This window comes from Pristiophorus japonicus, chromosome 1 (assembly GCF_044704955.1).
Source record: "Pristiophorus japonicus isolate sPriJap1 chromosome 1, sPriJap1.hap1, whole genome shotgun sequence".
NCBI lineage: Eukaryota > Metazoa > Chordata > Chondrichthyes > Pristiophoridae > Pristiophorus > Pristiophorus japonicus.
The window spans coordinates 32,130,815-32,144,547 of NC_091977.1; the positions used below are offsets into that span (position 1 = coordinate 32,130,815).

The following is a 13,733-nucleotide window of genomic DNA, read 5'->3' on the forward strand; positions in this document are numbered from 1 at the left end:
ATACATTTAAGACGGAAAAAGACAGTTTCTTAACCGATAAGGGGATAAGGGGTTATGGGAAGTGGAGCTGAGTGCATGATCAGATCAGCCATGATGTTGTTGAATGGCGGAGCAGGCTCGAGGGGCTGTATGGCCTACTCCTGCTCCTATTTCTTATGTTCTTATGGTCTTATGTGGTTCGGTGTCAAATTTTTTGTCTTATAATACTCCTTTGAAGCACCTTGGGACATTTTACTACGTTAAAGGCGCTATATAAATACAACGTGTTTTTGTTGTCTACTCATGTCAAGGTGTTGATTGATGTTGTGATACAGTTCCACTAATCCCCTAACTGGCAGTCTGAGTCACAGACTAGATGGTGAAATGGAGATACATCCATACCAGTGCAGTAGGGGCTGTTCTTCAGTGGTTGAGCTTTAGGCACATTGCTTGGGCAGAGAAGAAGGAGCTTTACTCTGCAGTGGTCTGCGTTGATATCTGATGTATGTAGGCTATCCACCATTTCACACCAGTTGGCATTATTTACATATAAGCAAGTGTCTGTGGTCAATCTGACTACCAGAGGCATCACAGCATAGACCAATACTATCTTCTTCTGATGTCCAAACACATATATGGGTAAACTCACCAATCCCGCACTCCAGCACAAAGTGATGGTCAAAGGGAGTTACAAAATTGGAGCGCTGATTCTCCGAGCCAAGCTTGAAAGGAGCTTGGCTCCTTGCTGGAGCAGAGCCTGATGAATTTGCCCTGTACTGAGCAGGAGCAGAAACCTTGGTTAATTTGGGTTCTCCGTCCCCAACCGGGGTACTGAGGCCAGTTATAGTGCTCCTGCACCTGCCCTGGCTCAGATCAGCTAACTTAGCACAGACCAGGGATTCAACTGGGACCTCCCACACTGGGCAGCCCCTTTCCCCGCCCTCGGTTTCCCTTCTTCACCTGCTCACTGATGGTCTCCTGGTTCTTGGACCTTCTCACACAACAGCTGCTGGCACGAAACCACAAGCAAAGAAACTCAACAACAGGGAACCCAAACTTTAATAGGTAAATGCTAACACATGATCAGAACATCACGTGATCAAACCTACAAGAATGCCTCCAACAAGAGTGGGCAACCCTAATTCTACGACAGGGTTTGAAGATAAGATATAAGAAATAGGAGCAGGAGTAGGCCATACGGCTCTTCGAGCCTGCTCCCCATTCAATAAGATCATGGCTGATCATCGACCTCAAATCCACCTTCCTGCACTATCCCCATATCCCTTGATACTCTTCATTCCCAAAACTGTATCGATCTCAGTCTTAAACATATTCATCGACTAAGCACCTACAGCCCTCTGGGGTAGGGAATTCCAAAGATTCACCACCCTCTGAGCGAAGAAATTTCTCCTCGTCTCAGTCCTAAATGGCCGACCCCTAATTCTGAGATTGTGACCCCATTGAACTGCAATGATATCTGCTTTTGTTTCACTCTATGTTACAGAGCAATAATTTTCCCTGTATATACAGGCACGGTGCTTTGCTGGTAAAAGACTAAAGTGAAACAGATGTGGACAATTTCAACCTGTTATGGGCATGCGTCCACAGCACTAAGCTGTCAGTCATTGACAGAGACCATAAGGAAGACTCCTGTGGACGGAAAGGGTGCTTTTCCAAAGATAGAACAGAGCTAGAGTAGAGTGAGTTTTTCTCTGCATCTAACCTGAGCTGAGAACACTTGATGCTGACACCAGATGCAAAATAAAGTGGAAAATATTACATTTCCCACCGTGGTCATTCCTCCCCTTCCAGGCTTCAGCATTTCATCTCTTTAACTGGGGAGTGACGTAGCCCTGTGGAGTCCTTTGCAGAGCTCTCGCTTGGATCTGTGGCAGAACCAGTCACAGAAGTCAAGGGAGGGCTGCATGGAAAAGCCATGAGGCGACAGTTTGTGGTGGTAGAGATGTGTTGGCGAGGACTGAAGCAAAGTAGGGAGATCATCAGTACACAGTAATTCAAGGGCCCTCAATTGTCAATTGCCAATTTCTGTTATAAGAACATAATGTAAGAACTTAAGGATTAGGAGCAGGAGTCGGCCATTTGGCCCCTCGAGTCTGCCCCACTGTTCAATGAGATCATGGCTGATCTTCGCCCTCAACTCCACCTTTGTGCCCTATCCCCATATCCTTTGATTCCCTTAATATCAAAAAATCTATCACTCTCTGCCTTGAATATACTCAAAGACTGAGCCTCCACAGCCCTCTGGGATAGAGAATTCCAAAGTTTCACTACCCTCTGATTGAAGAAGTTTCTCCTCATCTCGGACCTAAATGGCCGACCTCTTATTCTGAGACTGTGACCTCTGGTTCTGGACTCCTCGGCCAGAGGAAACATCCTCCCTGCATCTACCCTGTCAAGCCCGGTAAGAATTTACTTATCCACTGGGGAGATGGTTTCCTCAATCACGGTGATATATCATCATCATAGCAGTCCCTCGAAGCGAGGATGACTTGCTTCCACGCCAAAAAGGGATGAGTTCACAGGTGTTTCAATGAAAGACCTAATATTCCAGATCCCAAACTATATCTTGGAGGGTGGAAGATGCCTGTGCGTGGATTTTTTTAACGTGGGGTGGCCGTTGCTCACCAGCCACCACATGGGCTTGACAGAGTTAGGTCTTGGTCCGGTGGCAAGGATTACCCAAGACGACCGGAGATCAGCTCTGCTGCACGGACCTAGTGCGCACATATAGCAGTGGGGGGCTGGCCTGTGCTGCCCCGGGCCCTCCCCTCTTCTGGGCCCCAAATTCACACCTCTCCTGGGCCCCTGCTCACTTCCTTCTACAAACTCTTGCCGCTCCTTCACCCCTCCTGCTGTGCCTGCCCGCATTGTAATCAGCGACCTGACTTTGCAGCCTGTGCTGATGGTCTTGCAGGCCGGGACCGGGCTGGGCCGGGCCGCCGTACACTGCTCCCTCTGATGGCTCCGGCCTGCTGATGGTCTTGCAGGCTGGGACCGGGCCGGGCCGGGCCACTGCACGCTGCTCCCTCTAATGCAGCCTTTCAATCACAGTAAATCTTCTTCAATTCACCAACGTGGCCTTTTGATGGCGGTGCATTTATGGTGATATAAAAGGATATCTGATAGCCACCCCTGTCCTCGTCAGCAGTCAGTTGGAGATTTGGCCTATAATACCTTTTCCTTTTGTGTATTGTATCACTAGGCAGCCCATGAAGGGAACATTCAAGTGCCACAGACCTCAGCACCAAATGGAGCGGCATGTGGTGATGTGAATAACAAGGCGGAAGATTACAATGAGTAAGCTACTTCCTGCTTCACATAAACAGATAGCGAGCAGTGAATACAGAATTCTGTGAATTATATATAGAAGTAAATGCAAGTCATTTCCTTTAAGTTACCTTTTCTTCTCCTCCGGCAAAAAAATAACTACTTAACAAGCAATTCCCTCATCTCAGCTCCACTTCCCCGTCCGCTTCCCATCACCCTTCACTCCCTTATCGTTCAAAAATCTGTCTATCTCCACCTTAAATATATTCAATGACCCAACCTCCACAGCTCTCAGGGGCAGAAAGTTCCACAGATTTACGACCCTCTGAGAGAAGAAATTCCTCCTCATCTCAGTTCTAAATGGACGACTGGAAACTAGAAACTGCCTCTGGAAACTGTTTCTTCTTATTTGCTCCAATCAAAACACCCTCATGATTTTGAACACCTCGATCCAATCTCCCCTTAACCGTCTCTACTCCAAGGAGAACAACCCCAGTCCGAGGATCCAGGCATCTTACGGGTGCTGAGACCTAAAATAAGGGCAAGAAAATATTATTTAAAATAAAAGAAGTGAAAGGATCAAAAGAAATGACCTTTACTAACTGGGTCGCTAATGACCTTTCGGGAGGAATCTGCCGCCCTTACTCAGTCTGGTCTACCGGTGAATCCAGACCCACGATGCATGGATGACTCTTGGGGGCCTCTTAGACATCCTCAGGCTAACTAGTATTGCGCACATCCCGCAAAAAAAGAAAATAAAATTGGACATATTGGTACAATACAAGCTGTTGCTCGGTCTGAAAAACGAGGTGATAGACCAATGAGATAAGGCGACTTGTCGATTAAAAAAAACACCCATTTCCTGGAATATGTGAGGTTCAAAATTGAAATGATATTTAGCAGCACATTAAATCACAATATCTCCTGTACCTGATTCTTTACAGCAGGACAATTTGACCAGTAGTGGCAACTGTTAGCTGTGGCTCAGTGAGTAGCATTCTTGCCTCTGAGTCAGAAGTTTGTGGATTCAAGTCCAACTCCAGAGACTTGAGCACATCAATCTCGGTTGACACCTCAGGGCAGTGCTGAGGGAGTGCTGCACTGTCAGAGGCCCCATCTGCTCTCTTGAGTAGACACAAACGATCCCAAGGTGCTGTTTTGAAGAAGAGCAGGGGCGTTATCCTTGGTGTCCTGGCCAATATTTATCCTTCAATTAAAATAACTAAAAACAGATTATCCGGTCATTCGCATGTGTGTGGAAGCTTGCTGTACGCAAATTGGCTGCCACGTTTCTACCCTTCAAAAGTGCTTCATTGGCTGTAAAACACTTAAAGACAACCTGAGGTCATGAAAGGTGCTATATAAATGCAAGTCCCTCTTTTTTTTTTGTATTACTTACGGCAATTGTTGTTGTGCAGAACTCAATAGACTGGTACTGAGAGCTGTATTTTCCTGCAGTCTGTTACACAGAGTGAGTAAGGAACTGGCGGATTGGTATTTCCAGGATGGGCGAGCAGTGCTGGCTGCATGTTGCCACCTGGCAGTGGATGATATCGAGGTACTGCATCTCTACTTAATCTTCTACTAATGCGCGTGCTCCCGAATAAATCCAATCCTGTGCTCGTGGCATCTTTACCCTTACAGCTGAAAAGCGTTTACTGTGCAAATTGCATTCAAAGAGACCCCTCGGGAGAAATTTGGTTGGATAGCGCCCCGAGCAAGGGACGCTACAGGGGCGCGAAAGGGTTTGCAGCTGCCAGCATCGACATTCGCGCCGCTCGGTAAATTCAGTGTGCCGGTGCCAGCGGTGCTGAGGGAGTACCGCCTGGGGCATAGCGCCGGTGTGCAACGCCTCCGGTATCGACACAGAAGCAAAATTTGGTTTGCGAGGCACCCGCAGAGCCCCCTGGTGATCCCGCCAGAGAAAGCTGGCGTGCAGAGCTGTCCGGGCGCTAACGGAAGGAATGCCAATGAGGTAAGTGTGATTGATATTATTTTTTTGTGATTTAACTTTATTGGGGTGAGTAATGTATCGGGAATGCCTTTTGTGTTTTTGGTTCCGATTCTGTTTTTTTGCAGGGAAGCCTCTCGTAGGGTGCTATGAAGCCGGCTCTTTAGCACGGAATATTCAGTTGCTCAGCCGGCCTAGCGCCCTGAGAGAAGCACACTTGCCTTAGCCTCCAGTCCACTCTCAGGGCACAAACATTGAATTTTGCTGTTCCTGTCTCTAAAAGATTTCCGACGCTAAATTTAGCGACCGCCCAACAATGCAAGAACATAAGAAATAGGAGCAGGAGTCAGCCATTTGGCCCCTCGAGCCTGCTCCGCCATTTAATAAGATCATGGCTGATCTGATTCTGGGCTCAGCTCCACTTCCCTGCCCGCTCCCCATAACCCTTCACTCCCTTATCGCTCAAAAATCTATCTATCTCCGCCTTAAATATATTCAATGACCCAGCCTCCACAGCTCTCTGGGGCAGAGAATTCCACAGATTTACAACCCTCTGAGAGAAGAAATTTCTCCTCACCTCAGTTTTAAATGGGCGCCCCCTTATTCTGAGACTATGTCCCCTAGTTTTAGTGAAAATATCCTCTCTGCATCCACCTTGTCGAGTCCCCTCATTATTTTATATGTTTTGATAAGATCACTTCTCATTCTTCTGAACTCCAATGAGTATCGGCCCAACCTATTCAACGTACCTTAGTGCCTTAGGAACCCTCCAGCCAAATTTCTAGCCCCTAGATTATAAGAAAAATGGGCCACATCCAAGCAGTCGTTTTATTTTACAATTGATTGAAAGTGCACTCCTCGGTGAGCAGTAATATTACCGGTCATTCACTTGGAATCATAGAATGGTTACAGCATAGAAGGAGGCCATTCAGCCCGTGAAGCCCATGCCGGCTCTATGCAAGAGCACTTGTCTTCACCACCCATTGATCAAGCAACTCAATACGTTTTCCCATGTGTTTTAATCAGTTTTGCTGCATATACCGGATATGTTTATTTTAGTGCATGAATGTTGATGAACTCGGGGATAATGGGAGCGGTGCCCGGCTGAAATAACATTCCTGAGCATCACCATCAAGCATTCGAGCCGTCGGCGGTCACACTGTAGCGATTAGCTGATCGGGCACGTGTATTGTGGCTATCTGCACAATTCACCACCTTTGAAAGCAAGAGCCTGTTGGGCTGCCGGTGCCAATGGGCTAGCCCACCACAAACATGTCGCAGGCCTAACTTGTGCCCCAGGAATAACATCTAAATAATCAGAAGGAGATTTCTGAGAAAACCACTCAAACCAAAGATGCAATTTAAAAAAAATTTGTTCTTGGGATGTAGACGTCACTGGCAAGGCCAGCATTTATTGCCCGTCCCTAATTGCCCTCGAGAAGGTGGTGGTGAACCGCCTTCTTGAACCGCTGCAGTCCGTGTGGTGAAGGTACTCCCACAGTGCTGTTAGGGAGGGAGTTCCAGGATTTTGACCAGTGACGATGAAGGAACGACGATATACTTCCAAGTCAGGATGGTGTGTGACTTGGAGGGGAACCTGCAGGTGATGGTGTTCCCATGCGCCTGCTGCCCTTGTCCTTCTAGGTGGTAGAGTTTGTGGGTTTGGGTGCTCCTGTCGAAGAAGCTTGTAGATGGTACACACTGCAGCCACGATGCATCGGTGGTGGAGGGAGTGAATGTTGAAGGTGGTGGATGGGGTGCCAATCAAGTGGGCTGCTTTGTCCTGGATGGCGTCAAGCTTCTTGAGTGTTGTTGGAGCTGCACTCATCCAGGCAAGTGCAGAGTATTCCATCACACTCCTGACTTGTGCCTGGTGGAAAGGCTTTGGGGCGCCAGGAGGTGAGACAGTCGCCGCAGAATACTCAGCCCCCGACCTGCTCCTGTTGCCACAGTATTTATCGGAAACAGTAGCATAGTGGTTATGTTATTGGACTGAATTGAGGCTGATTGGCTTCCTTCAGCAAAGCAGGAACTGGTATTTCAGGAGGATCTACAAGATGAAATAGGTCAGGCAATCAATGCTTTCTGTTAGTTTTTTAAAAAATCATTATTTTCCACTAGATGTATTTCCAATGGAGAGAATATAACTGTTGTTGATTATATAGATACGTTGGATTAGTTGGATTGCTAGCACAAAAAACAACTCTGTATTTCTTACTGTCAAAGATTAGTATGGATAATTTTGTAGATACCTTTTTTTGAGTACTAGGTTAGTAAAAAATTGTAAAATGAAAACAATTAAATGCTTTATACATAAGTTCACTAAAAAGGTTTCATTTCCTCTCTGCATTATTTTTAATGTACTGGTTAATGTGTTTGCATCACATTTCTATACTTGCTAATGAAAACACTAGACTACAAGTCAACTAAACTGTGTCGAGTGTTGGGGCGTACGCACTGATGACTGTGGCGCACTGGTTCTGGGATAGGGTGAATCGGAGTCATGAGACGTTCGCTAATCCCGCAGGGGGAATCTCTGAGGCGGTCGACCAGCTCGTTCCTGATGGCGAAACCGACTCCGTGAAGCCGGCGTTCTTCCTCTGGTTAGCCTTTCCAGAAGAAGCTATAACCTCCACCTTGTTCCTTGAGCTGGCCTTCCCCTGCCCATCGGGTCTCAGTTAGGGCGGCGATGAGAACATCGAAACGTCTAAGTTCCCAGGCAACTATGGCGGTGCGGCGTTCCGGTCTGTCGCTGTTGGAGTTGTCCATGAGGGTCCTGACGTTCCAGATCCCAAACTTCATTTTGAAGGTGGAAGATGCCTGTGCGTGAGTTCTTTTAAAGTGGGGTGGCTGTTGCACACCGGCTACTACACAGGCTTAGCAGAGCAAGGTCTTGGTCCAGTGGCAAGGGGGTCCAAGAATGCACAGTGCTCTGGTCAGGCCATACCTTGAGCGCTCTATCCAGTTCTAGTGGCCAAGACACAAAGGGAGACACTCGAGCGCAGAAGGCAGTGCAGGGAAAAGCTGTAAGGGCCTAGTGTCAAAGGTCTGAGTTATGAAGAAAGACTGGAGAACCTTGGGCTTTCCAGCCTGGAGAATAGATGTCTGAGATGTGATCTTATGGAGGTAAATAAGGTAGTTATGGGACTGGAAATGTAAATTCAGAATTAAATTGAATTGCAAGAGTAAAACAAGGGGGACACAGGGTTCAACTAGTAAAATGTGAATTTAGGACTGATGCCGGGAAATTCGTCCTCACGCAAAGAATGTGGAATGAACATCCAGATGGAGTAATGAAGGTGAAAATCCTGGAATAATTTAGAGAACAATCGGATGATGCAATGGGGGAGAGGGGGGGAACATTAGGACCTCGCAAGATGATAAAATAATGACCAAATGGCTTTCCACATCTGTAACTATCTTGTGGGCTTCAGACTGGCTCAATCCAGAACATGTTATCTAGTTTGCAAAAAATAACAGGAGGAAATTTAACTCCAAGACATTTAAGAGCTGGTCTATTCACAATGTAATGCTTGTGTAATCACTGTATTCATATTTAAAGCATGAACTGGTTTCCGTTCCATAACTTTTAAAATTTTGAGCTGCATTTCTTCAATTGCTACAATATTGATTTGCATGGTTATCTTACAATTACAATATTGTCCTCTTTAAAACAATTCTGTTAAATGTTATTATTGCTTAATTTAATTATCAAAAATAAATGCAGTTGTTGTTGGTGCAAACTGTCAAATTCAATGAATGTGAATGGAAAATCTGAACATTCAGCGAATAGACGTTAGCCGAGTAAGGACAGCATCATCCAACTGGTGGGGGGGAACATGTTTCGACTTAAGGAATCATCTTAGTTTTAAGACATGATTCTCTGCAGTCTTGTGTTGAGTAGAGGAGCTACCATTTGTTTCAGAGAACTTTTTCCCAAAATTGTTATTAAGAGCTCAAACTGGATTGATAACTTTGCTGACTCTCTTGCTTTGAACACAGCTTGCGATGTCGAACTTGATCCGTGGGAACGAGCTGGAGTTGGCAGTTTGCGTGGGAACCGTGCTCGGAGACAGCGCCGCGCCTGTGACAAACTACGCCCTGGAACTTCTGGCCCGGAAGTGTATGTCAACAACAACATGGTGAGTGCACGGAGCAGGTTAAAGTAACAGCTCGGGTAAAATATATGCCAAGGATCATCGACTCGTAGCGATGTTAAATCGTCGAACATTGCAGTGCAGAAGGAGGCCACATGGCCCATCTCTCTTCAAAAGAGCTATCCAATCAACCCCACTCCCCCCGCTCTTTCCTCAAATTTCTCTTGTCCGAGTATATATCCAATGCCCTTTGCAAAGTTAATATTGAATCTGTTTCCACAACCCTTTCAGGCAGCGCATTCCAGATCATAACAACTCGCTGCGTAAAAAACAAAACTCCTCATCTCCCCCCTGGTTCCTTTGCCAAGGTTGTGCTCAATAGCCATAGAATTCACTGGATATCAAACTGAAAGTGATTTCTCAATGTATTTGCAGTAATGCTGTAAGTCTTCCGAATGAATCATTGTGTATGTATGATTATGAACAGTGATCGTATTACTTCAAATACATAAAGACTTGGAGCGCCACGGCAGGCACTGTGATCTGCTGTAACAGTTCACAAGAACAAAATAAAATCGTCTCATAAAATTTATGGTGGAATCACTCACACACCTCTGGGATTAGAAGCAAGACAGGCCTGAGGGGTTCTGTGCTATAAATTCTGAGATTTCTATTTTGTGCTTTATTCTTCCTCTCAGAAATATCCCATAGCACTTCGCACAGGAATTGTTAGACATACAAAGACCAAGGTCCATTAGTTTGTCTTCTACCATCCTGGTAGTCACATGATACAACAATAATGGAGTTGCTGGCTAATCACTCGCAATCAATATCTATTAATCAGTCGATAGCAGATCCAGACATGAGGAAAAGCCCAGTGGTGGAGAGCCTTGGGAACCCAAAGCTCCTTTTTCCTCCCAAGTGTGCTACATACAACGATGAGGTTTCTAACCATTGTAACATAAATAAGATCAATAACAAATGTACAAAGTCCCACAAACAACTTTAGGTTCATCTGTTTTTAGTGGTGCTGGTTAGGGGGTGAAGAGAAGTCCATCCTCCTCTCCTTCAAACAGTGCCGTGGGATTTTTAACATCCACCCTGAATCACAGGAGATAGCAGACATCTATGTTGCTTTGAAATCTCAGGTGTGAAATTGGTCTACAACAGCTCGACTTCAATGGAAAACCGGGCGCAGTGTGAAACGAGGTGCCCGTTCTCTGTGAGCCCATTATACGCGACTATGGAGATCAATTTCCCCCTTCTCATCTGAAGAACAAGAGTTCCAACAGTGCAACCCTCCCTGCACTGCAGTATCAGCCTCAATTACATGTTTAGACTTGAACCCAAAGCCTCTTGACACAGAGGCAAGAATGCAAGAGGCAAGGGTCAAGCTCAAATTTAGGAGAAATTGCCCTCTGCCCCGATTGGGGGCCATAACCTGCTCGGGGCGATACTTCTTGCACCCGTGCTCCACTTCCTCTTGGGGCGGGGCCAGCGGGGCATGATTGGCAGTGCTACGCGGATGCTCCACCTGGTGCTGACACGTTTCAATGTCCCTCCCCTTCACTTAAAGGGGAGGTCCGCTGTGCACTCTGCAAGGCCTCTGATGGCCTCTACTAGGCCGCCATGGCAGCGTGGGACCGGGCCTGCAGCCAGGCACTCAAAACTGTGTGCACGATGGTGGCCCGGACCTCGCAGAGGGGGAAGGCAAGAATTTGGGCCGACCGGTGAGTCGGCAAACCGCCACCTGATGGCGCAAGGCGCTCGCGACCTCCCCTTTGACTTCCGCCCCGTGAGTGGATGTCAGCCCGCTTCGCGACCCACGAGACTGTCGCTGACACTCGCTCACGCCAACCTCGCGGGGCAATATCCATCGCGGGTGCAGAATGGGATCGGCGTGAGGCGCTAAGGGTTCGCCACACACGGCGATAACGTCATCGCCGGTTGCGTGGCGGCCCGGGGCGCTACCCGTGGGTGCCTCCGCAAACTCCCAGGCAATTTCGCGGGAGCCGGTAGCCCCCTCCCCCCCCCCGCACCGCGCCCTAGTGAAAAGTGTTTTGTGCCTTGTTAGCGCCCTCCGAAGGCGCTAACCGGCATCACAAAAAGGGGCAATTTCAATTCTTGTAACAAACTTGCCAAACTTTGCTATTCCAATGTGTGAGGTCATCTGAACTGTTTGATCAGATCACCATTAGATCAATCACTCCAGGTCATCTCAAAAACTGCTAGGATTTAAACATTTTTGATGATCATACTCATTTTCTTCACTTTTATTGGCTCCTTCTCCAGCCAACAGGCCCATGAGTTGGGAATTATAGGTGAGGTGCTAGCTGGCAGCCTGGCTTAGTGAGAGCAGCCTTAACTTTGAGCTCGAAGGTTGTGGGTCGAAACACCACTGCAGAGATGTGTGTGCATAATCTATGCTGGCTCTTCAGTGTGACACTGAGGAAGTGCTGTCTTGTCAGAAGTACCGTCTTTCAGATGTGATGTTTAAGCTTGGACCCATCTTCCCTTTCAGGTGGGCGTACAGGATTTCATGGCACTATTTGAAGAAGAGCAGGGGGAGTGCTACTGGTGTCCTATCCAACGTTTATTCTGCAACAAACACCACTAAGATATCGAGTTATTTGTCTCATTGCTGTTCGTGGGACCTTCCTGTCCAAAAATTAACTGCTGTGTTTGTCTATGTTACAACAGTGACTACATTTCAAAAGCATTTCATTGTGTGTGCAGCGCTTTGGGACATCCTGAGGATGTGAAAGGCACGATATAAATGCAAGTTCTTTCTTTCTATGAGGAGGTGATTTCACTCTTGATACCATCTCCTACCCTGCCCAGAATTGTCTGGTCTCCACTTGATGCATTCACACCATTCCAATGGCACAGCCAAGCCAATAATCATCGAAGAAATCAAGAACCTGCAAGAACCAAGAATATAGCATCTTTCATGGCTTCATGTTGTCTGAAAGGGCTTCACAGCCAGTGCAGTATTTGTGAAATGTAGTCACTATTGTAATGTAAGGAAACTAGACAGCCAGCTGATGAATAGCAAAGTCAGCTATGGCTCAGTTAGTAGCACTCCTTGCTAGTGAGTTGGAGGGTTGTGGGTTCAAGTCCCACTCCAGACACTTGAGTGCAAAAATCTAGGCTGACACTGCAGTGCTGAGGGAGTACTGCAGTTTCCGAGGTGTCGTCTTTTGTATGAGACTTTAAACTGAGTATGTTCTCTCAGGTGGAAGTAAAAGATCCCATGGCACTTTTTCGAAGAAGAGCAGGGGAGTTCTCCTCTGTGTCCTGGCCAATGTTTATCGCTCGATCAACAGAACAAAAACACATTGGGCCCAAGTTTCCACATGATTTGCGCCTGATTTTTAGGAGCAACTAGTGGAGAACGGACTATCTTAGAAATCGCAATTCTCCACATTTTATTTTCTGCAGTTCTAGTCAGGTAGAACTGTTCTACTTTGGAACAGAATTTTTTCTTCAAAAGGGGGCGTGTCCGGCCACTGACGCCTGATTTAAAAGTTTCCACAGTGAAAACGTACTCTAAACTAAAGTAGAATGGAGCAAGTGAAGATTTTTGTAGAACTGAAAAAACCTGTTCTACACATTAAAAAATCAGACGCAGGTTACAAATTAGGCGTCCAGAACGAGGTGGGGGGGAAGGGAACTCATTAAATTCTATAATAAATCCTTATTTATACTTATACAAATAAATCCAACCTGAATAAACATTTATAAGCAAAGAAAAGATTAAATCAACCATCTTCCTACCTGTGTGAAAGTGCTTCAGGCAGGCCTTTCGGGACCGAAGGCTGAATGGGCCGGCCCGAGACTTCGGGCAGGGCCCGTCCCCAGCACCAGATTTACAGGTAGGTGGCGTTGGGTTGGGTCGGGTCGGGTCGGGGAGGGGAGGTTCGGTTCGGGTCGGGGGGGAGGGTGGGGTGGGGAGAGGGAGAGAGAGAGAGGGAGGGAGAGAGAGGGAGAGAGAGAGAGAGGGAGAGAGAGGTGGGGAGGGAGAGAGAGAGAGAGAGAGGGGGGGGAAGGTCAGGTCGGATCCAGTCCGGGAGCGGGAGTCGGGTCTGGTCCAGTGGGGGGGGGGGGTCGGGTCGGGGGGCGGGAGCACGGGTCGGGTTGGGTCCAGTCGGGGGGGCGGGGAGCGGGAACAGGAGCGCGGGTCGGTCGGGTCAGTCGGGGGGGGGGGGGTGCGCGGGTGTCGGGTCTGGTCCGGAGGCGGGGGGGGGCGTGGGGAGCGAGTGTCGGGTCTGGTCAGGGGGGGGGGGGGGGGGGGGGGGGGAAGAGCAGGAGCTGGCCGTGGGAGGAGCCTTATTCACGCAGCCCCAGTGAGGCCATTCAGCCAGGGCTAGGGGCTGCGTGCTTCGGGCCCCTCCCACACAGTTCGGCGCCTGGAGCTA

General features: G+C 47.7%; 1 protein-coding gene across 3 annotated transcripts in view; it reads left to right on the forward strand.

Moving 5' to 3' along the window:
• wdr17 (WD repeat domain 17) overlaps positions 1-13,733 on the forward strand; it is a 330,335-nt gene that overhangs the window by 285,740 nt on the left and 30,862 nt on the right. For all 3 annotated transcript variants that reach the window (XM_070878342.1, XM_070878333.1, XM_070878351.1), the window contains 3 exons: positions 3,203-3,297; positions 4,726-4,825; positions 9,221-9,360. In XM_070878342.1, coding sequence (XP_070734443.1) covers positions 3,203-3,297; positions 4,726-4,825; positions 9,221-9,360 — 335 coding nt within the window. The remainder of the gene's footprint in view (positions 1-3,202; positions 3,298-4,725; positions 4,826-9,220; positions 9,361-13,733) is intronic.